The following is a 22,368-nucleotide window of genomic DNA, read 5'->3' as shown; positions in this document are numbered from 1 at the left end:
CAAAGCCTTTGACTGTGTGGATCACAATAAACTGTGGAAAATTCTGAGAGAGATGGGAATACCAGACCACCTAACCTGCCTCTTGAGAAATCTGTATGCAGGCCAGGAAGCAACAGTTAGAACTGGACATGGAACAACAGACTGGTTCCAAATAGGAAAAGGAGTGCATCAAGGCTGTATATTGTCACCCTGCTTATTTAACTTATATGCAGAGTACATCATGAGAAACGCTGGGCTGGAAGAAACACAAGCTGCAATCAAGATTGCCGGGAGAAATATTAACCTCAGATATGCAGTTGACACCACCCTTATGGCAGAAAGTGAAGAGGAACTAAAACGCCTCTTGATGAAAGTGAAAGTGGAGAGTGAAAAAGTTGGCTTAAGCTCAACATTCAGAAAACGAAGATCATGGCATCCAGTCCCATCACTCCATGGGAAATAGATGGAGAAACTGGAACCAGTGTCAGGTTTTATTTTTTTGGGCTCCAAAATCACTGCAGATGGTGACTGCAGCCATGAAATTAAAAGACCCTTACTCCTTGGAAGAAAAGTTATGAGCAACCTAGATAGCATATTCAAAAGCAGAGACATTACTTTGCCGATTAAGGTCCGTCTAGTCAAGGCTATGGTTTTTCCAGTAGTCATGTATGGATGTGAGTTGGACTGTGAGGAAGGCTGAGCGCTGAAGAATTGATGCTTTTGAACTGTGGTGTTGGAGAAGACTCTTGAGAGTCCCTTGGACTGCAAGGAGATCCAACCAATCCATTCCGAAGGAAATCAACCCTGGGATTTCTTCGGAAGGAATGATGCTAAAGCTGAAACTCCAGTACTTTGGCTACCTCATGCGAAGAGTTGACTCATTGGAAAAGACTCTGATGCTGGAAGGGATTAGGGGTAGGAGGAGAAGGGGACGACCGAGGATGAGATGGCTCGATGGCATCACTGACTTGATGGGCGTGAGTCTGAGTGAACTCTGTGAGTTGGTGATGGACAGGGAAGCCTAGCGTGCTGCGATTCATGGGGTCGCAGAGTCGGACACGACTGAACGACTGACCTGATTAGCCTTCTTTTTGGCCGTATTATGCAGCACACAGGGTCTTAGTTCCCAGGCCACGGTTTGAATCCACACTCCTTGCTATAGCAGAGGCTTAACCTCTGGACCACTGCAAAGTCCTTAGCCTTTTAATGTATGTATAATCTTAGTTGAGTCACATCTGTAATTTCTGATAGGAGCCTAGCAGGGGGCCTACTCTCCTTGCCCAACGTAGTCCTGGCTCACTGCAGGGCCCATCTTCTCCCTGTTCCAGCTCACCTCTGTTGGCCCAGAAGCCTCCAGCCCAGGGGTCCACCTCCTCCCTTGGCTTGCAAGGGCTCAGCCTTCCCCAGGGCCTCCCTGCCCCTCTTACTCTCTCTCATCCAGCCTTCATTCCTCCTAAACCTGTGTGGACAGGGAGGCCTGGCGTGCTACGGTTCATGGGATTGCAGTCAGACGCGACTGAGCGACTGAACTGAAACCTGTGTGAGTCAGTGACAGTCAGTCTTCCACTGGACTTGGCCAGTTAAGCTAACACTCATCTAAGTGTTGCTGTGAAGGTATTTGGTCCATGTGGTGCAGGTCCACAACCAGCTGACTTCAAGTAAAAATTACTCTCAATAATGTGGGTGGGCATCCTGCACTCAGGTGAGGTCAAGGAGAGAAAACCCAAGGTTTCCCTGAGGGAGAAGGAATTCCGGCAAGGCTACCCTGCAGAGGGGTCCTCCACAATTATGCCAGCCGATTATCAGACTGCCTGCCTGTCTCCTCCTGGTCAAGTTTCCCTGATCAAGGGCCTCTTCCCTGGAGGTGTCCAGCCTGTTTCCTGGAGCCAGGTATCGCCCACCCCCCAACACTCCTGTGGGGAGCAGAGGGTGGTACTCCCTGGGGTGCCAGGACAGTGGAGGCTCACAGAGCTGATGAGCAGGCAGGATGAAAGGATGCCCAGACGCCAGAGCGAACGAGGGATTTAATCATGGGAGACAAGATCTTTACCGGGTTGGTGTAAAAATGAAACAGAATACAGACATGGTTCTTTACACAGACAATTACAGTAAATTTCAAAGCCCACGCAGCAATTTGAACCTTATTTCTTGAAAAACGAACACAGACAAATAGGGTGGGTGCCCAGCGCCCAGGGCTGCTCCGCGCGACCTCCGGCATCATGGGGCCCTGGGCCCGGCTCCCGCGTGCGCCGGCCTCACAGATGGACCGACCAGCGTCTCCCCTCCCCACCCCCCGCCCCCCATGGCAACGCAATAAATAGGAGAAACAGAAAAACGACAACCACACCAGTGGGCAGAGCCCGTGCGGTTCTGGAAGCTCGGCCCGGCTAGCGGCTCAGCCGACTCTTCACAGACCAGGCAGGTCTCCGAGTCGGCGGCGCCGGTCTCGGCCCCGCGCCCAGGGCAGCCGCGGGGTGGGGTGTGTGTTTGTGCGTGGGGGTGCTGGTCCTATGGGCGCCTGCACGCGGGGTGCGGTGCCAGGGGCGGCGGGTGGGAGGCCGGCCGGTGGCCTAGCCCTCCCGCACGCTGACGCGCGGCTCGGCCAGGGAGCTGTGAATAATACTAAGGATGGACTCCAGGCCGCTGCCCTCCAGCAGCGTGCGGTGGTCGCCCTCGATGATGTGCACGGACACCTTGCCGTCGCACACCTGGGACAGATTGTAGTCGGCACCCAGGCCCTCCCCGTAGGCGCCGCCCATCTTGGCGCGCAGCAGCGTCACGTTGCCGTGGTAGGTGGCCCGCGGCGTGTACTGCTCCGCGGCGCGCAGCTTGTGGTAGAAGGAGCGCGCAGCAAAGCTGAGCGCGTGCCGGTCCAGGCCTGCGTGCCTCTGCACGATCAGCTCGACGGTGGCTGCCACACGCGCCTCCAGATCCCCGAGGGGCAGGAGGGCCTCCAGCACCTGTAGGACAGGACAGTGAGCGAGTGGCGCTGGGGAGCGCCGGGGCATCGGGAGGCCGGGCGACTCACCCTGCTGTGCTCCGCTTCCATGAACTGCCGCATGAAGAAGCACATGGCCTCGGCCTCGGCCTCTGCCTCGCAGCCGGGGTTCATCTTGGCCCGGTAGCTCTGCAAAGGGAGGAGGAGGTGCTGCAGTGGCAGGTACAAGGGGCTGGGCCTGCAGACCTGGGGACTCCCGTCCGCTGCCGCCCTCACCTGAGTGTAGGCCATCACGAATGTGTGGGAGCCGTCAAACAGGAAGAGGCTGTTGTTCGTGGGGCCTGCGCTCTGCTGGGCCTGCAGCTGTGAGCACATCTCGAAAGCCACGCAGGCCCCGTAGGAGTAGCCGGCGATGCGGTAGGGCCCCTCTGGCTGCACCTGCCTGATGCACTCGATGTAGTAGGCAGCCAGGCTCTGGATGCTGTCCAAGGGTGCCGCTGTGGGCACAGCATGAGGCTTAGCCCTGTCTGCAGGTGCCTTGCCACCCCCAACTCCCTGGGGGGCAGCCCAGTAGGCCCCTGACATACCTCTTGTACACTGCAGGCCATAGGTGGGGATGCTGAGCTTGGCGGCCAGGCTGTGGAACACGGTGGTAGAGCCCTCGATGGGGTGCACCAGGAACAGGGGCCGCTCGGAGCTCTGCACCGAGTTGAGCCGTGTCAAGGTCGGGCCCTCGGGGTTCACCAGCAGGGTGCTCAGGTTCAGCTGCGTCTGCGACTGGGCAGGGCTGCTCAATTTGTGTGTGGAGTTCGTCAGCTCTGTGAAGAGGGGCAGATACCAGGGATGATACCATAGGGTCCCCTGCCACAAACACACAGACACGCACACCTGTCGGCCGCGGGTGGCCCGGGCAGGTGGATGGGGCCACTGGGGGCCCACGGAGGGCTCTCAGGAAGGGGCCAGATGGACAAGCCCTGACCTGCTTGGAGGCCAAGAGCCCTGAGCGGACAGTGCTGCTTCGGGGACACCCCCTCCATACCTACCATCAGCTGTGCCAGCCTGTGCGGAAATCTCCTGCAGCTTGCGGATGGTGAGCTGCCGGATTTCCCGCATGGACAGCGTCAGGCTGCGCTCACGCTCCAGCATCTGGCGCACCTCCACACCCATGAGTGAGTCGAGGCCAAGGTCTGAAAGCGAGCTGTCCGGGTTGACGGTGGCCAAGTCACGGATGCCTGGGGGGTGAGGAGGCAGCTCAGTTGGCAACGCGGGAGGGGCCCTGGGTGGGTATTGTACCATGGATATGAGTTTGAGTAAACTCCGGGAGTTGGTGATGGACAGGGAGGCCTGGTGTGCTGCGATTCATGGGGTCGCAAAGAGTCGGACACGACTGAGCGACTGAACTGAACAGATTGTACCACGGGACCCACAGCCCCCACCCAGCTCTGCAGACCGCCTGTGCCTCTCTCTCCATGAGCAAGCCCAGCACGCCCTCTTTGGCAGCCTGGAAGACCAGACTCGGGAGTGGCTGCCGGTGGGGAGGGGGCAGGATGCTGCCTCACCCAGGATGTGAGCCACGGCCTTCACCAGGTCCTGCTGGCTGCCGCTGGGGCCACGGGACGCAGCCTTCTCTGCCAACACAAAGCTGCTCAGGACGGGGTGGGGCTGGTTCAGGAAGAGGTCTAGCACCTCCAGGCAGGAGGTGATGCGCTGAGGCAGTGTCCCGCCGATGGCCTTGTCGTTAGTGCCCTTCAGCTCCACGAGGATGCCCACATCAGCAATCGCGCCCCATTGCACGGCGAGGCCTGTGGGTGGGCAGTGGCACTGCGGTGAGTCGGGGTAGCTGTGAGGGTGGCACCGTGCGAGTCGGGGATTGGCGGGTGGGCCCACCTGGGAGGCCGTCGTGCTGACGCTTCTCGCATATGCGCTCCATGGTGGAGTTGGCGAACCCATAGTTGGTCTGGCCGGCATTGCCACGCCCGCAGCTCACCGAGGAGAAGACCACGAAGTAGTCCAGCTCCGGGCATGCCTCCCGGGTCACCCTGTGGGTTCTTAAGTCACCCCCAGCCGGCTTCCCCAGCCCACCGGCTGTCATGCCCAGGACTCCTGCTTGTCCACCAAACCGCCTCCCCTTCCCCGGACCTGCGGTCAGACCCCAGCAGAGGCCCATGGCCAGGTCTCCGAACACCAGTGTGAGGGCCGTGCAAGGAGACGGAGGGAGAGGAGAAGGGAGGAGCCCACCTGTCCAAGTTCAGGGTGCCATTGTACTTGGGCTTGTTGACGTCCTGGAAGAACTCAGGGGTCTGGTTATCCAGCATGGCGTCTCTCAGGACCTGGGGTGAGGGGATCTTAGCACCTGCCTCGGCCCCAGGCCTTTGGAGGGCTTCTTGGGAGGGGCCCTTCCCTGGGCAGCCGGCTCCAGCCCCTCTAAAGCCGTCCTCACCACGGCCAGGTTGAAGACGCCTCCTACGGGCCCAAGCTGGGCGGCCTCAGTGATAAGCCTCTGGGTGCCATCCAGTGAGCTGACATCTCTGGTGGACACCAGGACCTGCACACCCTGGCGTCTCCACTCACGGACCTGCCTGGCTTGGTAGCCTGTGGGACAAAGACAGTGGGAAGGGATGGGCAAATGAAGGTCTGGTCCCAAGTCTAGGTGCCCTGAGAGCACCATAAAGGGGTCTGAAGAAGGCCCTTCCCACTGCCCCACCCTCGGGCCACTCACCTGTGCGGATCCCAGAGCGGGAGGTCAGCACCAGCTTCTGGGCCCCTCGCTCCACGAGCCAGTGGGCCAGCTCTAGGCCAAAGCCACCCAGGCCCCCAGTGATGACGTAGCTCTTGTGGGCTGGGCAGAAGGTCTTGCACAAGGCCGCCATCTGGGTGGGTTTGGTCCCGTGCAGCACTGCCTTCTGCTCTTCCTCACGGACCTGCAGCCCAAGCAGGGCCCCTGTTCACGCACTGCTGGCAGGGGCAGGGGCCAGAGACCCCCAGGGCACCCCACGCACCTGAATGACCACTTTGCCGATGTGTTTGCCCTGGGCCATGTAGCGGAAGGCGTCCTCCACCTGGGTCCTGGGGAACACTGTTCGCTTGAGGGGCTGTACCACACCCTCCCGGATGCCCGCCTTCAGCAGTGATGACACTTCCTGCCACATGGTGCTGTTTTCTTCAAAGAGTGCGTCCAGTAGGATCCCGTGGAAAGTCACGTTCTTCAGGAAGATGGCCATGCCTGGACAGGTGGGCGGGAAGGGGGGCCTCACCACATAGCCCACAGCCCACCACCCTGCAGATCCCCACTCTGCCAACAGCCCCCTGCCCACCCAGCCGCCCACCAGGCCTGCTGCCCCATCTCACCCAGGGGGTGGTTGTTGGAAAGGTCAAATTTGCCAATTTCCAGGAATCGACCATGCTGGGCCAGGCACCGCACACTGGCCTGCAGCTTCTCTTCCGCCAGGGAGTTGAGGACGAGGTCAACACCTTGGGAGAGGGGAGCAAGCAGGGTCCCCATAGTGAAGATCACAGTCCGGCCAACCTAACACAAGTCTGAAGGGCTGGACCCTGTCTCAGCATGGGCCAGCGTCTCCTCCAGCTTGGCTGGTGAGTGGGGGATGGAAGGAAAAGGGGCCGAGGATACAGGTCGATGGTGGGTGGTGAGTGATGGGGACCACTCACCCTTCCCGGCTGTGTGCCACAGGACATGCTGCTCAAAGGATGTGTCCCGGGAGTTGGCAAAGCTGGTTTCGTTGAGCTGGGGGAACCTGGACTGGAGGTATGCCCGCTTTTCGGCTGACCCTGGCAGAGAGAGGCACACCTGGTGAGTCTGGGCTTTGGCAGCGTTGCCAGGCGGACAGTCCTGGGCTCTGGGAAGAGCTGGAGGCTTACCCACAGTAGTGAAGACGCAGCAGCCCAGGCTGAGGGCAATGGCGATGGCAGCCTGGCCTACGCCGCCAGAGCCCGAGTGAATGAGCACTGTCTCCCCTGGTTGCATGCGCCCACGGACAATCAGCGCGTAGTAGGCTGTGCTGTAGACAACGGGCACCGAGGCGGCCTCCTCAAGGGTCCTAAGGGCGCAGTGCAGGGATCAGCTCTGGCCTGATGCCTGGCCACGTCCACGTCGGGCCCCAGGTCCCAGCCCTGGTGACTCACCAGTTGGAAGGCACGTCCCACAGGAAGCTCTGAGGCACCAGAGTGGAGGTGGCCAGGCCTTCGGCGGGTACTAGCCCCATCACACGCTTCCCGCTGGCATCTCGGCCAGAGAACTCCATGCCTAGCATGCAGTTCCGAGAGGCCCAATTTCCTGGGAGCAGATGGCGGGTGAGTGAGCCCCTGACCTCACTGGGAGGAGCCTCCCAGGTTCCTGAGCACTGCGGGGCAAGGACCCCTCTCGTCCCAGGCCCTAGCCCCGGGGAGGGGCGGGCTTTGTTCTGGTCCCCCTACCGTGGGCTGCCTGTACCTGGGATGGCGTCGGGGGACAGCTTGCCCGTGGCCAGCATGATGTCGCGGAAGTTGAGGGAGGCATAATAGATGGTGCAGAGCTGGACGCCAGGGCCCGTGGACTGGCTGTGGCGCAGAGGGGAACAGACCCAGCGGATGGAAGACAGGTCCCCTCGCGTGAGGACGTTTATGAAGGCGTGCTCTGTCTGCTCCTCGGGCTTGTCTAGGGGGTGACAGGAAGTGGAGCCCTAGGATCGCATGTGGCCCTGGCCTGGAGCAGGGCTTCCAGCCAGAGTCCTCTTGCTCTCTCCTCAGTCCACCCACCTGGGAGGCGAGGAACCCGGAGGAGCAGGGCAGTCCCGGGGGGCTCACCTTGTTCCAGTAGGAAGTGGCGGAATGCTCCCCAAGCCCCATCACGGTAGACGTTCATCACCAGGTCACTCTGGAGCACCTTCTGCAGCTCCAAGGACTTCGGGGCTATCTCAGGGATGGGGGACGTGCTGTTAAGGTTAGACACCAGGACGCACCTGTGGGCAGCCAGACAAGTAAGGGGAGGCTGTGGTGGGGTCCTGGGGGCAAGGGGCACGTGGCACAGTGGGCATCTCACCGAATCCGGTGCCCGTCAGGCTCTTTCCGGAGACAGTTCACCAAGCCCACAACCCCTGAGGTGGTGCAGCCAACAGCCATGAGCCACACGGGCCGGGAGGAGGAATCGGCCAGGATGTTCTGTAGAAGGATGAAGAAAGGGTTGACGAGGGAAGGGTTGCCTGACGGGGTGGGCTCCCCCGGTCCCAGCATTGGAGCCGAGTCAGCCTGGCCTGGTGGGGGCTGGGAAGGACTGACCTTCAGGGAGTCAACCCATTGGAAGCTGGTATCCTCCACGGGCAGGAAGATTGGGCTGTCACGTGGGGCCAGCCGGCGACACAGGAAGAGCACCGAGCCGTAGAAGGACTTCTTCAGGGCCACCAGGTGCAGGGATGTGCCAGCAAACAGGCTCTCCCACTCATCCTGTGAGTTGAGGGGGTCAGGGCTCGGCAGCCTCCTGGCCCGTCCACCCTGTCCTGGCCCCGCCCCAGCCCCGCACCCCCATCCCGGCCCCACCCCCCCGCCCCCGTCCACCCAATCCCGGCCCCGCCAGCACCTGGCTCAGGAGGTGCCGTTGGCCTTGCTGTGGCTCAGGGCAGGTGAGGAAGGTGACAGTCTCTCCCAAGGGGTGTCCTCTGAGCAGCGTGTGCAGCAACAGGAAGCCTCCCTCCTTAAGGGCAGCCACCATGTTGCCGACAGCCGTGGCCGGGTCGCCGAGGCTGGCTAGGGCACAGTTGCACACCACGAGGTTGGCCCCACCCAGGTTGCTGGGGGCCGGGTCCGAGGGGTCCCACTGGCCCTGGGTTATGTTGAGCTGCTGCAACTTGGCCTGGGCAGCCTCCAGGGCCTGGGGGTGGCGGTCAGTGGCTATGTAGTCCAGCTCCAACAGGGGCTGAGTGTTGAGCAGTGCGGGGATGCGGGAATACAGTTGGCCGTCACCAGCTAGCACCTGGGATGGAGTATCTTCTCGGATCAACTGCCGCTGGGCAGGCGTCCCCCCTCCTCAGCTGGGTGTTTCTCAGAAAGGCCCGCCCACCGACTCTGCAGAGGTCATTGGCCAGGGCTGCCCTGCCCACCACACCCCTGGAATCAGTCCCTCCCTTCCCAGAGCCCCCTTCCCCTTTGGTATCTGGGCAGCCTCAGCACCATCACGACCTTGGCGACCTCACGTCTGAGAGGCCCTGGCCCTCCCTGAGGTTCGGGGCTGCCTGTATCTGAGTCCTTGTGCACTGGGCCTGTGGCCGTGCGGGGCACCCACCTCCACCACCTTCATCTTGAGGCTGGTCATGTTCTCCAGGGCAGTGTCCACGCACGCCTTCAGTGCTGGGGAGTTGAGGAGCCCACTGAGCAGCGGGTCGTCACACAGCAGGGCTCTCTCCTGGGCTAGGATCTGGCCCATCCCCATCTGCAGGTTCCCGTTGAGTTGCAGCTGGCAGGCGGTGGCCAGCAGCTGGGGCAGGCCTTGCTGTGGGGCCTCCTGGGAAGCCTGGGTGCCGTCCAGCCCAGGAACCACCATCTTTATCCCCTGCTGGGCCACCTTGGTCTGCAGCGCCTGTGCCAGCCCTGGGGAGGGGAGAGTCGCATGTCAGGGAAGAGCCTCAGCTGGGCTGGGGTTCCCGAAGCTCCCCCCACCAGGAACTGGTGACTGCTTGGAGCAGAACCCACTACCTGGTTTTGTCCACTGATGGAAAATAGAGGGATGGAGTGGACTGTCCAGTCCTCCAGGGCTGGAAACTGGCATTGACCATTGGTACACTAGACGGGCAAAGGGGGCCCTGCCCCCCATGCAGGTGTGAGCCCCACAGAGTGTGGGTTCCCCAGAGGGTGGGTTCCGTGCTTTGCCGGCCCTGGCTGCCCCTCCCCAGCTCCCACCACCATCCCGCACCCCTCAGCTTGGGTGTGAGCCCTGGGTAGAGGGTGGTCTCACGCCTGAGCAGCTGGCTGCTGGCACAGACAAGAGGGGCGAAATCTGTCACCTCTGTGCCGAGGCCCCTCAGAAGACATCAGCTCCAGGTGGGGGGAAGACAGGGGCACTCACAGGGGAAGGCAGGTGTAGACCCCACACGTAGGAGAGGCTGTGAGGGGATAACGGGCCCAGGAACTGGGAGCTGGACCCCGGCATGAGGATTTTGGGTGCAAAAGACTCACCCACACACAGCTGCAGCTCCTCCTGCAGGGCCAGGTTCCCGGCCAGGCACCCGCTCTCCACATGCGGGGTGAAGCAGAACTTCTCCAGGATGGGCACCGGCTGCTCCTGCTGATGCCGGGGGGCCACCGAGGTGTGGATCCTTGAGATGTAGACGCCGCCGGCCACCGTGGTGTCCAGACACCTGTTCATTACCACGTCGGCCACTGTGGGGACACGCTGGGTGAGGGCGGACAGGGCCTGGCACGGGGAGACACGCGTGCGGGGCCAGGGCAGGGCTGACCTTGTGTCCCGTCCTGCAGCGTGTACAGCTTCTGCTGGTGGGTAGCCGGGTGGATGTAGATGGCGGTGATGCGTGTGGGCAGGCGCAGGCTGCGCTGGCCCGGGGCCAGAATAGACATCTGCAGCATGGTGTCCATGAAGGTCACCCAGTTGTCCTTCCAGAGCAGCTGGCCCATGTTGCCTGGGGAGAAGGGGCTGTCGGTTCAGCCAGGCTGGGTCTCTTCCTGCTGTGGGCCCTCTCCTCTGTGTGCCCCAACCTGGGGGGCCCCTCGTGGCCCCCTCACACCAGGCAGCAGGAGTTGGCCCCAAAGCACAAAGTGGGGCCTCCCTTGTACCTACCTTCAGAGCTGGTCTCGAGGATGCCCTGGAAGTTGGGGCCGTAGTTGAAGCCCTGCAGCTGCAGCTCCTTGTACACGTCACCACAGCGCAGGTGGATGGCAGTTGTGGGGTCCACGGGGGTCGCAGGTTCCGTGCCATACCGGTTGTCAAAGAGCTTGGGGTCGGGATCTTCCCACTGGTATACCTTCCCTGTGGGCGGGGTAGCAGAAGGGCCTGAGTGAGGGCAGGGCTGAGCCGGCAGCCAAGGTCCATCCAGAGACCCCTGGCAGGGACCCTGTAGGCTGGTCCGGGGCCCCTGCTCACCGCTCATGATCAGACTGCCTTTCTCAGACACCTCAAAGGTGCAGGAGGCTTCCAGAAGCCGCACTTCCAGGAGCACAGTCCCTGTGGGCAGTAGGAGCAGAGGTCAGCTGCAGGGGTCGGCAGCTGGCCCTCCCGCCCCGTAGCCTGAGCCACCCGCCTCACCTGTCTTCGGCAGGAGGGTAGCCTGGTGCAGCATCACATCCTCGAATACTACAGGTGTGTGCTCCATGTTCTGGTCCAGGGCTCGGGCCAGTGTCTTCCAGACCAGGCACAGATAGCCAGTGGCCGGGAAGAGGACGCGACCGTCGATGCAGTGGTCCACCAGGTAGTGGTCAGGGGACTCGGGGCTGATGTCTGTGGGGCCTGGGCCTTAGTGCCACCTCTGAGGAGGGGGAAGCCACTCTGCCCCCCTGCCCGCCTGCATCGCAAGGACTCACCAATCTTATAGACAGTGGCAGAGGAGCTGCTGGAGCCGTTGGGGAAATCCTCAGCGGCGGGCACATCCCAGGTCTGGCTGTGGTCCCACTTGATGTGGGGGGAGATGAGGGGGGTGCCCCGGGGAGCCGGGAACTCCACGGGTGGGAACAGCCCGTTGGGGTTGACGTCAATGCTGGAGGGTGCGAGAGGGGAGCTGTGACTGCCCAGCCACACCCACGCTGACCCACGGTCAACCCGTCTCCCCTAGGACCCCGGAGATGGCCGAGACAGGGTGGGAGGGGGGCATGCCGGGGGGGTGGAGGTGGCCCAGCACCGAGAGGCCCGCTTCCTGGGGACCATCTCAAGGCCGCCCTGTGGCCTGGCTGCTGAGGAGCCTCCCAGGTTGAGCAGGGAGAGCGGCCGCACCCGGTCAGGTAGAGCTGGCCTACGTTGCTGAGGAAGAACTCTAGGTTGTCCCTGTGGTCCTTCTTCATCAGGGGGATGATGGTGCAGCTGGGCTGGAGGCCTCTCTTCAGGATGGCCTGCAGAGGTAGAGGCAAGCTGGGCCTCCCCCTGACCAGTGCCCACTGGCCCCCCGCTCAGCCCCCTGGGCCCGGCCAGCCTGCCGGCCCTTCGGGACCACGCGTACCTGCAGCAGGGCGTGGGGCGCAATCTCCAGCACCACAGCGTTCTCGGGCACGTGCCACAGCGCCTCCTGGAACAGCACGGGGCTCACCAGGTTGTTCACGTTGTACTCGGCCGAGAAGGTGCGGGCCAGGCTCTCGTGCCACTGGGACTCGGGGATGGAAGTGCTGAGCCAGCGTGGGGAACGCAGCTGGGGCTCCCGGATCACCTGCGCGCAGGGGTGGGCGGGGTCAGCCTGAGGGAACTGGGGCCTGCCTTCCCCGCCCGTCCTCAGGGCGGGCCCCTGCTGCACAGCGCGGGGACAGCCGCCCACCTTCTTGAGCTGCTGAAGCAGCGTCGGGGCGATGGCGTCCATGAAGTACGAGTGGAACGCCATGCCACCCGTCTGCACCTCCTTGGCGAACACGCCCTCCTGCTTCAGCTGCTTCACGAACTCCAACATGGAGGCCTGGGGGGGCGCAGACGGGGAAGGACAGGGGTGCTGACGGCAGTCCGGGTCTGGGCCGGTGCCGGGCTCCCCACGCAGAGCGCGCCCTGAGGGGGGCGGTGGGAGGGGACTTGGGGACGAGGCCTCGCCTCCCAGGGCCCACCTGAGGTCCCGAGATGGTCACAGTGTCGATGGAGTTGTGGCAGGCAGGCACGATGCCAGGGGGGCAGCGCTGCTTACACTCCTCCCAGGTCAAGCCTGGGAGCAGAAGAGAGCCTCAAGGGGTGGCATGGGGAGCAGGCACCCCCACACAGCCCTCCCCGGGGAGGGGAATGCTGCCTGGGTGGCCCTAATGACAGCTGCCGAGCGGCACCTTTACGAGGCAGTTTCACCCTTGCCGTTGTCTGGTCTCAGGTGGAGGTGTCATTAATGCCGTCCTACGGGCGGGAGCCAGTTTCGGGTCCCACGCCTGGCCCACCAGAGAGGGCTTTGGCCTCACTCTCCCAACAGCCCCTCCGGCTCTCTCTGGTCTCCTCCCGTCCCCAACCCTGCCTGTCCCCAGTGTGAGCAGGCCCATTCCTCCACCTGCAGCATCCCCACCAGGGGTTCATGTGAAAATCACGCTGGCCTCTACTGACACCCGTGGGCAAGTATGCTGGGCTCCAAGGCCATCTGGGGCACAGCGGGGCAGGCTGTCAGGGTCGTTCTCACCCTGTGGTGAGGACAGTGGCTGGCGAGCTGCCCCCAGGCCCTGGCCTCTGTCCAGCGCCAACACAGAAAGGTGCCAGTACAGATGACCACCTCCCACAGAGACCCTCAGGCCCAGGGGTGGAGCTAGATGGGGGAGCAGAGGGCAGCACCTACCTACAGCCGCCATGGCCCCGGGCGGGATGTTGGCCTCCTTGATGCACTGGCCCCTCCAGTAGGCAGAGAGGATGGCTTCCTCCTGAGAGATGCAGCCGTCGGCATAGGCACAGGCCACCTCACCCAGGGAGTGCCCGATGATGCCGTCGGGCCGAAGGCCCATGGAGGTCAGCAGGTCTATGAGAGCAATCTGGGGGTGGGGTGGGAACAGGATGGGTCAGGCCAGTCCCGGGGACCCCAGGCTCTCTGCCTTGCCCACCGGCTCACCCCAAACCCCAGGGGCACACCTGGAAGGCAGTGAGGCTCACGAAGGAGACGATGATGTCGTCAAAGATGTCGTCTGTGCTCAGCAACAGCTGTGACACCCGCAGTCCCAGAGGCTTCACGGCCTCATCTGAGCGCAGGATGGAGTCACGGAAGCTGCTCAGACGCATGAGGCTCAGCCCCATCCCGCGCCACTGTGTGCCCATACCTGTCCCGGAGGGAGATGTCAGGGCAGCGCTGTGCAGTCCCAGCCCGTGCGGCCCTCAGGGACTACCTGGGGTGGGGTGAGGTGGGGTGGGGTCGGGGCTCACCGGAGCAGATGAACCAGAGTGGGCGCTTGCTGGTTGGCACCTGCTGCACCTCCTGGCTGCCCTCCTGGCTGCCCAGCACGGCGTAGCCACGGAAGGGCATGGCTGCTGGGGAGGGGGCCGCGATGTCATTGAGCATGCTCACGAAGGCCAGGTTCTGGCTGTGCTGGAGGCCTAGCTCCAGCAGACCTTGCACACCCTCCAGGGTGCGCCCACTGGCCCGCAGCAGACGGGGCAGGGCAGCATGTGGGCCAGGCGGTGGCGGTGGCTGGGAGTTGGGCTGGAGGATGACGTGCACGTTGGAGCCACCGAAGCCAAAGGAGTTGATGCCCACGATGCCCCCGAGGACGGGCAGGGGCCGGTCCACCACCTGCAGCCGCCCATCCTGCAGTGCTGGGATCTTGGGGTTTGGGTTGTGGTAGTGCAGGTTGGGGGCCCAGAGCCCGTGCTCCAGGGACAGCAGCACCTGTGGGTGCCTTGCAGTCAGCAGGGCGGCCAGCCCTGGGCTCCCTGCCCCTGCTGGTCGGGATGGGCTTCAGGTACATCCCCTCCTGAGGACCCTCTGTGTCAACCCAGAGGCCCCGCCCACTGCAAGCAACCTCGTCTCCTCCCCACTACCCCCGCCCCGCAAGCTTGCCCTGCTCCAGTGCGGAGGTCTGGTGACCAAGCCACATGCTCTGTTTCCTCTCAGCCTTAGGCCTCACCCGGGCCCTGCCACCTCCCGGCCTGATTGGCTGTGGGTCTAGACAAAGGCTCCTCAGCCATTCCCCACCCCATCTCCCAAGCCAAGAGCTGCAGACAGGTGGCTGTGGTGGCCCAGGCAGCTGAGACCACCAGGAAGCTCCCATCACACCCAGAAGCTCAACCAGTGGTGACCTGGGTCCTCCAAGCTACCAGCTGGTCAGGAGGCCATAGGGAGGGCGAGCCTGGAGAGGTAGGCTGCCCTGTTGCTTCTGCTCCCTCTGGCTGGCCCCTTGTGGAGCAAGTGCTGGGTGAAATGTCTGGCCCTGTGAAGCCGGGCAGGGGCTGGCCACATGCTGGCGGCCTGCTCTCTGGGCCTCAGTTGGCCCATATCCCACAGCACAGCCTGGAGGGACCCTCCCCCAGCAGGCCGTAAGAAGCTGATGGGGCAGGGACAAGATGGCCCTAGACTCGCCTGCCTACCTTGGCCAGCGCCGCGAGCCCTGAGGCAGGCTCTGGGTGTCCCATGTTCGACTTGGTGGACCCAATCAGCAGGGGGCCCTGGCGGGTGCCACACAAGGCTTGCGTGATGCCATTTAGCTCCTCGGGGTCGCCCACCTGTGGGGAACTCAGGGAGGTCAGGACCCTGCCCTGGTGCCTCTCTGGCATGGGATGTGGGATGTGAGCAGGGCCAGGGGTCTCACCTTGGTACCGGTGCCATGGGCTTCAATGTACTCCAGGGTCTCCGGGTCCAGCCCGGCCGGCTTGTACAGGGAGCTGATGAGCTGCTCCTGTGCCTCTCCGGAGGGGTACGTGACGCCTAGGGGCAGGGCCAGGCCTCAGCACTCCCAGCCCCGCCTGACTACCCATAGCCCCACTCTCGCCTGCCCCAGGTCAGCTCCCACCTTGCTTTTTGCAGCCATCCGTGTTGGTGCCAGCATTGAGGATGGTGGCATACACCCGTCGGGCCAGGGACTTCTTGGTCAGAAAGACGGCCATCACAGCCTCTGCACGGCAGTAGCCATCCCCTGGGGGCGGAGGGCACCTCAGGCTCACGAGCTCAGGGAAGGGCTCAGGGGCTGGTGCCAGATAGAATCGAGGGTGGGGGCACTGCCCAGGGCCCCATGCCCAATGCCCTCACCTGATGCATCGAAGGACTTGCAGGTGCCCTCGGGGCTAAGCATGCCCAGCTTCATGAACTGCAGCGAGGTGTTGGGCTTCAACAGGATGTTTATGCCGCCCACAATGGCCATGGCACACTCCCCTCTCTGGATGGCTTGGTAGGCCCTCTGCAGGGCCAGCAGGCTGGAGGAGCAGGCCGTGTCCAAGGCAATGCTGGGCCCTGCAGGCAAGGACACAGTGCAGCTCTGGGACCGCCTTCCCACCCTACCACCTTGGGGCTCCGACAGCTCTATTGACTGCTCTCCACGTGGAACCCACAACACCAGGACCTTGCTCCTGCTAGCCTTCCCGGGGAAGGTGCGGTCAGAGTCTGGAAGGGTCTCAGCTGTCATCCGGCCCCTGCCTGCCTCCCCCGACCCCAGGCCTGAGTCAGAAACAAAAGGGCTGTGTGGGCACCTACCTTTGAAGTCAAAGAAGAAGGAGAGGCGGTTGGCCATCATGGCACGCTGGCAGCCCACCATGCTGTAGCCTACGAGGGTCTCAGGGTCTCGGCTCAGAGCCTCTGCAGCCTCAGAGCCACTCACACCCACCCAGACACCGGTGTTTGTCCCCCGAATGGAAGCTGGGTTGATGCCTGTGGGAGGCAGAAGTCAAACTTGCAGCTGTGCTGTGCCCAGCCTGCTGTCGAGCTCTGGGAGGTGAGGCGTTGCCCCTTGGCCTCTCTGGCTGGGGTGACTGTGTGCATGCTAAGTCGCTTCAGTCGTGTCCAATTCTCTGCAACCCTATGGACTGTAGCCTCCCAGGCTCTTCTGTCCATGGGATTCTCCAGGCAAGAATACTGGAGTGGGTTGCTGTTCCCATCTCCATGGGATTGAACCCAGGGTTCGATCCTATGTTGCAGGGGAGAGGAGCTCCACCTTGCCTGACTCGAGTGGCTGGGGAGTCAGGGAAGAGACAGTGGAGCCAGAGTGGGGTGGCCGGCCCAGGTAGGGTTGACAACGGATAATCAGGTCACAGGAAACTGGGGCCAGAGGGACAGGCGGGGTGCCAGATGGTGCTCCAGTCTCTGGGTCAGGCAGAGGCCAGAGAGAGCTGGAGGTGGGGACAGAGGACAGTATTGTCCCCAAGGCTACTCCCCTGGGCACTGGTACTGCTGGCAGGGTCTGATGAGCCCTGAGAGCGGCCTGCCCTGGGCGGGCCAAGATAAGAAGACAGAGAGAGACAAAGGCCGAGTGTCCAGGCTTGGGAAGGAGGGAGGGGCACTGGCCAGCCCCTGGAGAGCAGCATCCAAGGTCTCCGGGTGGGGCCTGGGCAGTGGGAAGGCCTCCACCTCCCAGCCCCTCCCCCCAAGCAGTGCCTGTCCAGGACCCTGTCACATTCAAGGGTGCCGTGTCACACTCAAGGGTCAACCCCAGGGGCTACTTAGCATCTGCTGCAGGACAAGAGACCTGTAAGGCCAGGGTACCCGCCCTGCAAACCACAGGTGGCAGTAGGCAGGTCCTGGGTTGCCCAGTCGCCCAGCTGCTGAGGGGCCTCACCCCCATGGCCAGCCTTCCCTCTCCCACTCAGCACAACTTCCATGTTCCCCAGTGTCCCTGGGACAAGTCTGTGCCCTCGAAGCACTTTTCCAAGGCTAGGCACAACCCAGCAGAGGGGAGTGGAGGGTGAGAGTCCGGGGGCCAGATCCTTCCTCCTGCTCTGCCTGGCACTGGTGTCCTGCCCTCGCCTCCAAGATCAGCCACGCAATGGGGAGTGAGGAAACTGGGGCGACAGGACATGTCCAGGATACCTCTGGTGTGCAGTTGTGAAACCTGAGTTGCCTGAGGCCCACACCTCTCCACCCCGTCGGCCCCAGCCCGGGACTCCGCTCCCTCCTCAGTACCGTCCATTTTGGATGTTTTGTTATGAACACACGATGCTTTTTAGAAGCAAAAAGGGAGGTTTTCAAGAAGAGCAGCAGGAACTCGGGGACAGGCCCTCTGCAGCACCCCAGATGGCCCACCTGCATCCACAATGGCCTCGTAGGCGACCTCCAGCAGCAAGCGGAGCTGGGGGTCCATATTGTGTGCCTGCTTGGGGTGGACCCCGAAGAAGGAAGCGTCAAACCGGGACAGGTCCTTCAGCTTGCCTGACCGCCGAGGCAGGCCATATAGTCCTAGGGAACACACACAGGTGGAGAAATCAGTCATAGGACATCATGGCCCCGAGTGATTGATTGCGGGGGAGTCCCTGCTGCAACAGGGAGCTGAAGCTCCCTGGGATGGGTGGGCCCACTTCTGAGAGGGGCCCTGGGGCAGGGGGAACCTCATGGGTGATGGCCCCAGAGCAGAGCAGAGCACTGTAGGGGGCAGCGCTGCCTCCTCCCACCTCCCACTGTCCTGACCTGGCTGGAGACCTTCTGCCTGGCCCCATCCCAGCCTGGCAGCTAAGGCCAGCCAGGCTCTGCCACACTGACTCACACCCTGTAGATCAGGTGGAGCCGCTCTGTGGGAGAACCTACTGGGCGTGAGGGAGTCAAACCAGCTTCCCGGGGGAGCCTGATGTCTTATCTGACCGCCTGGGACAGCACGTGGGCGGGCAGTGGCTGGCCGGAGGTGTTCACCCACCTGGCCTTGCCCTGGCTCCACCCCCAAGCAATGCCCCTGGTCTGTGAAAGGGACAAAGGCTACGCCCAGGGAACTCCAGACTCCCACAGTACCTAGCCCACTGGCCAGAGTTTCCACGTTCCCCTAGCCCAGAGCCTTCTGGTACCGTCTCCAGAAAGAGGCTATAACATGGCCTCACCTTAGGTGACCGTTGGCTCTGCCACTGGGACCAGAGTGCAGGTCAGAACAGGCCTGCCCTGGTAACCCGGGAGAGCGCGTCCACAGAAGCGGTGAGAAAAGAATCTCTCAAGTAGGCGGGGAGCCCCAGGCCCACTTACCCGCCTTCCACCGCCTGTCATCATCTGTCACCATGTCCACGCCGCCAATGAGATTGGCCCAAAACTCCTCCAGGTTCTCTGACTCGGGCAGCTTCCCGGACATGCCAGCGATCACCACCTCCTCCATGGCTGCTCTCTGCAAGGAGGGTGGCGTGGGGGCCCGGACACTGGTCAGCCTGCGCCCCGGCACTGCCAGTCCACAGCCTCGCTGGAGACCCAGCTGCTTCCCAACCCTGGCTTCCTGATCCCCCTCCTCCATCTGGCCCACCCAAGGGTCTGAGAACAGCAGCTCAGAAAGCCCTGCAACAAAGATCCACATGGCCGGCTCTGGGGCTGTGCCCCTGCTGGGACGTTGTGTGTGCACGTGTGTGAAGTGCATGTATGGTGGTTGGGAAAGGGGAGTCCACTCTGGTCCAGCCTGCCGACACCGCACACTGGGCTCTCTGGGCACTGGCCTTGGCCGGGGGTGACCCCACCACAGCCCTGCTGCAGGAGACTCAGGAGGGGCCCCATAGTGGAAGGCAGGGCCCAAACCCTTCTGAGGAAGGGACTGCCTGGCTGTCATCCTGTTAAGAGGTGGCCCAGGGAATTTAGTAGGCGAAGGAGAAAGGGCAAATATGGGGGTGGGAAGAAGTGCCCACACTGACTAGTTGGCTCTGCGCTCAGCATCCTGAGCTGCCCTCCAGGCAGGAACCACAGCTTGGGCTCAACAGTGCCAACACCTGGAGGGGCTCTGGGGAAAAATTGGTCCCTGTCCCACAGTGGGCAGCCCCAGCCTGTACGGCCCCTCCAGCAGGCTCCAACCTGGAGAACCACTCTCGGTCAGCTGCCAGGCAAGCACTACCCAGACCCACACATCTGCACAGGTCGAGGCCTCAGGGCTGCGCTTGCCTACTTCCTGATCCAGCAGCCTGCCTGTCCACCCAGACCCAGGTCTCCCAGCACCAACGAGGGAACTTAGTCTACCCTGAGCCTGTGGGCCCAGGATGGGGGCTCCTGTGCAGTCCCTGAGGAAGGGGGCAAGGCCAAGGTTGGTCCTGCAAACTTCCACCAAGGCTCCAGGGCCTTATGGCGCCGATGACTGGTGAACTCGCCAACTACCGGCCCTTTAGGGTTTCTCTAAGCATGGGAAAGTAGGAGTGGAGAGCGTCTTCCTTGGGTGGCCTGATCGCCCTGGCGTCCCGGCAGAGGGAGCCCCCTCCCCCAGCGTTGAATAAAGAGCCCTTTGCCGGCCCAGAAGCACCAGCTCCCGGGGCGGCTGCTTCTCCAGAAAGCGCCCGCTCTGTTCTCCCCCTACTTGCTATTCACGCGGAGTCCGGCGGGACGAAGCAAAAGGGTGGAGACCCCTGCGGCGCTGGCGAAACCGCGCGCGCCGCCGCGAGGTTGTACCCGGCAGGAGTGGCTCTCCCGCTGGAACTTTGGGGGCTCCAAACGGAGCCCACGTGGTGGAGAAGCCGTCCTTATACGGCCCTGCGCCTCCTCCATCCACGTCCTTCCCCTCTTCTCAGGCCCTCCGGTCGGCCGAGACGGCTATCCTGCACCCGAAGGCAGCGGGATGCCGCGGGTGGAGGGGCTCGGCGGCCAAGCCGGAAAAGGAGGCCCTCCAGGGCGTGGCGGCTGGGGGCTCCAACAGGCCCTCGAGGGTCTGCAGCCTCCCGGCCCAGCCCAAGACCAAAATGGCTGTTCGCGGCGTTCCCGGGCGTCCGCCCCTCGCCATCTGCCCACCTGCCCCGCCGGGCTTAGGCACGGCGCGAGGGCCCTTCGCCGCCTAGCCTCGGGGGTCTCGTGGGACTCGAACATACAGACCGGAGGCTCGGACGCCGAGACCAGGGCAGGCTGTGCGAGATGAGCCCTCACCATCAGCGCGCCGAACCATGCGCACCCAAGGCCAGAGGATGCGGGCCGGCGGCGCCCCCTCGAGCCCGGCCGCCTTGCTCCCGCCCCAGCCCCTGATCCAGTCTGGCCCCAGGACCGGGTTCCCGACTCACAACTTCCGACCCCGGCCCGGCCTGGCCGCTTGTACCTGGTATGGGCGCGGGCGGCTGTGCGAACGGCTGAAGGAGAGCGAGGATGGAGCGCGCGGTGGAGGGGAGGCCGCTACTGTCTCTCTGGCTCCCTCTAGGCCCGCGCCGGCGCTATTTAACCGCGGCCGTCCCCGTGCGGACACGCCACATGGGCTGACAGCTTGGCTGCGCCGCCCAGGCCAATGAGCGTCGGGGCTGCGCCCCGGGACCAGGCGCGCCGCCGCCAGTGGGGTGATGCGGCGCGCCGCCGCCGGGAGCCGGGACCCTGCGCGGGGGCGCGCCCGGGGGGGCGCCGGGTTGGGGGCCCCGGACTCGGGGGGCTCCGGGGCGGGGCACGGTGTCACCCCCGCCCCCCAACTTCCGTTCCGTGCTCCACGCCTCCCGGGGCCGCCCCCACCCCCGGGACCGCGGGGGCCACGTGTGCACGGCGCGCGGTTGAAACGGAACGGGCGTACTTCGGTCACTCTGAGGGTCATACTAGGGCAACACTGGGGGCTAGACGGACCCCCAGGCGTACGAATTGACCGGCCCGCGTCCGGGCTGCGTGGGGCCGGGCCGGGGGCGTGGCTCTCTCTGCAGCCGCAGCCAATTGGGGGCCGGGGGCGTGCGAGCTGGCCCAATGGCGCCCCTCGAGTGGGCGTTGCTAGGTGATAGGGTGATGGGCCGGGCTGCCCCGGGAGCTGCGCGGGCCGCAACGGAGCGAGCGCGGTCATTGACCCGGCCGAGGGTGCCCTGTGCGGGGTTACTGTCGGTCACTGCAGCACAGCGCCTCCGGTCCTCCCTGCCTCGCCGCTGAAATTCGCGGGGCGAGTGCGGGAACCCGGGGGAAGCTCCGAGGCCTGCAGGGGCCTTCCGCAGATGGCCGCGGGGACGGGGCGCGGCCATCTGGCGAGCGGCCTATGCACGGACACCTCTTGGTGTGGTTTGAACAAAGGAGTCTCCTTGGGCAGAGGCACTCGCGCGCGCACGTGGCCACTTTCACCCACTGGCACGCACACGAACCAATGGAAGTGCGTTCTCTCCTCGCCCGCACACCCTCCTTCTGTAATTCCCGTGCTCAAATGTTTATCGATTTTATACATACACACACAAAAAAATCCTTGACTTTCCAGACTGAAAACAAACAAGACAACACGGATCGGGAATCACATGAGCCCGGGAAGGACGGCCTGGTGGCCACGCCCTGCACGGCCCTTACTATCTCCTGGGACCACTGATAGACCCTTGTGAGGTCAGAAAAGCCCTGGCAGAGGTGCCCGGCCGATTCCTCTTGTAATCAAACGCTGCTGCTCTCCTCCCCTGTCTCGGAAACTGAAGACTGTGGGGCATGGCACTGGCCACAGATGTTCTGGGCAGGACAGAAGGGGACTGCCACGCCAAACCAGGTAACTTGGCTTCAGGTGCCCCTCCCTCAAACCCTACAGTGCTCCAGTGGCAGCTCATCCCTCCTCCTCGTCTTCCTCTTGGCGTCAGCACTGGGGACTTCTGGTTTGCACTTCTGGTTTGAAAGAAAGAGCAAGACAGGAAAAAAGGAGAGAGGGCAGGGAGATCCCGCAGCTCAATTGCTGTCCCAAATAACTTTGTGGGATTTTCTTTTCCTTCCTACTTAAGAGCTTTTCAGACACCCAGTATCCTGGATCAGGAATGGGTAGACCATGCTGCACAAACACCCTCAACTCTTGGTGTCTTAAAC

The 22,368-nt window shown here is 63.2% G+C and overlaps 1 protein-coding gene across 1 annotated transcript; it reads right to left on the bottom strand.

Moving 5' to 3' along the window:
• FASN (fatty acid synthase) lies at nt 1,985-20,753 on the bottom strand. The gene is given in 42 exon segments (NM_001285629.1): nt 1,985-2,939; nt 3,008-3,106; nt 3,194-3,414; nt 3,505-3,735; nt 3,961-4,149; nt 4,477-4,719; nt 4,805-4,956; nt 5,156-5,247; nt 5,358-5,509; nt 5,637-5,838; nt 5,917-6,140; nt 6,266-6,388; nt 6,584-6,703; nt 6,794-6,972; nt 7,058-7,208; nt 7,365-7,568; nt 7,718-7,872; nt 7,953-8,071; nt 8,189-8,353; nt 8,487-8,879; nt 9,189-9,493; nt 10,079-10,282; nt 10,360-10,539; nt 10,698-10,886; nt 11,001-11,081; nt 11,163-11,354; nt 11,438-11,610; nt 11,844-11,959; nt 12,067-12,270; nt 12,376-12,510; nt 12,653-12,747; nt 13,354-13,543; nt 13,641-13,825; nt 13,929-14,391; nt 15,090-15,224; nt 15,311-15,426; nt 15,512-15,634; nt 15,748-15,948; nt 16,189-16,362; nt 17,731-17,883; nt 18,652-18,787; nt 20,675-20,753. Coding segments are annotated over 41 exon segments (7,545 nt in total). The 5' UTR covers nt 18,779-18,787; nt 20,675-20,753; the 3' UTR covers nt 1,985-2,549.

Source organism: Capra hircus, chromosome 19 (genome assembly GCF_001704415.2).
Source record: "Capra hircus breed San Clemente chromosome 19, ASM170441v1, whole genome shotgun sequence".
Classification (NCBI taxonomy): Eukaryota; Metazoa; Chordata; class Mammalia; order Artiodactyla; family Bovidae; genus Capra; species Capra hircus.
Note: the sequence above shows the minus strand (reverse complement) of the source record. Positions and strands in the feature narration are given on the sequence as shown.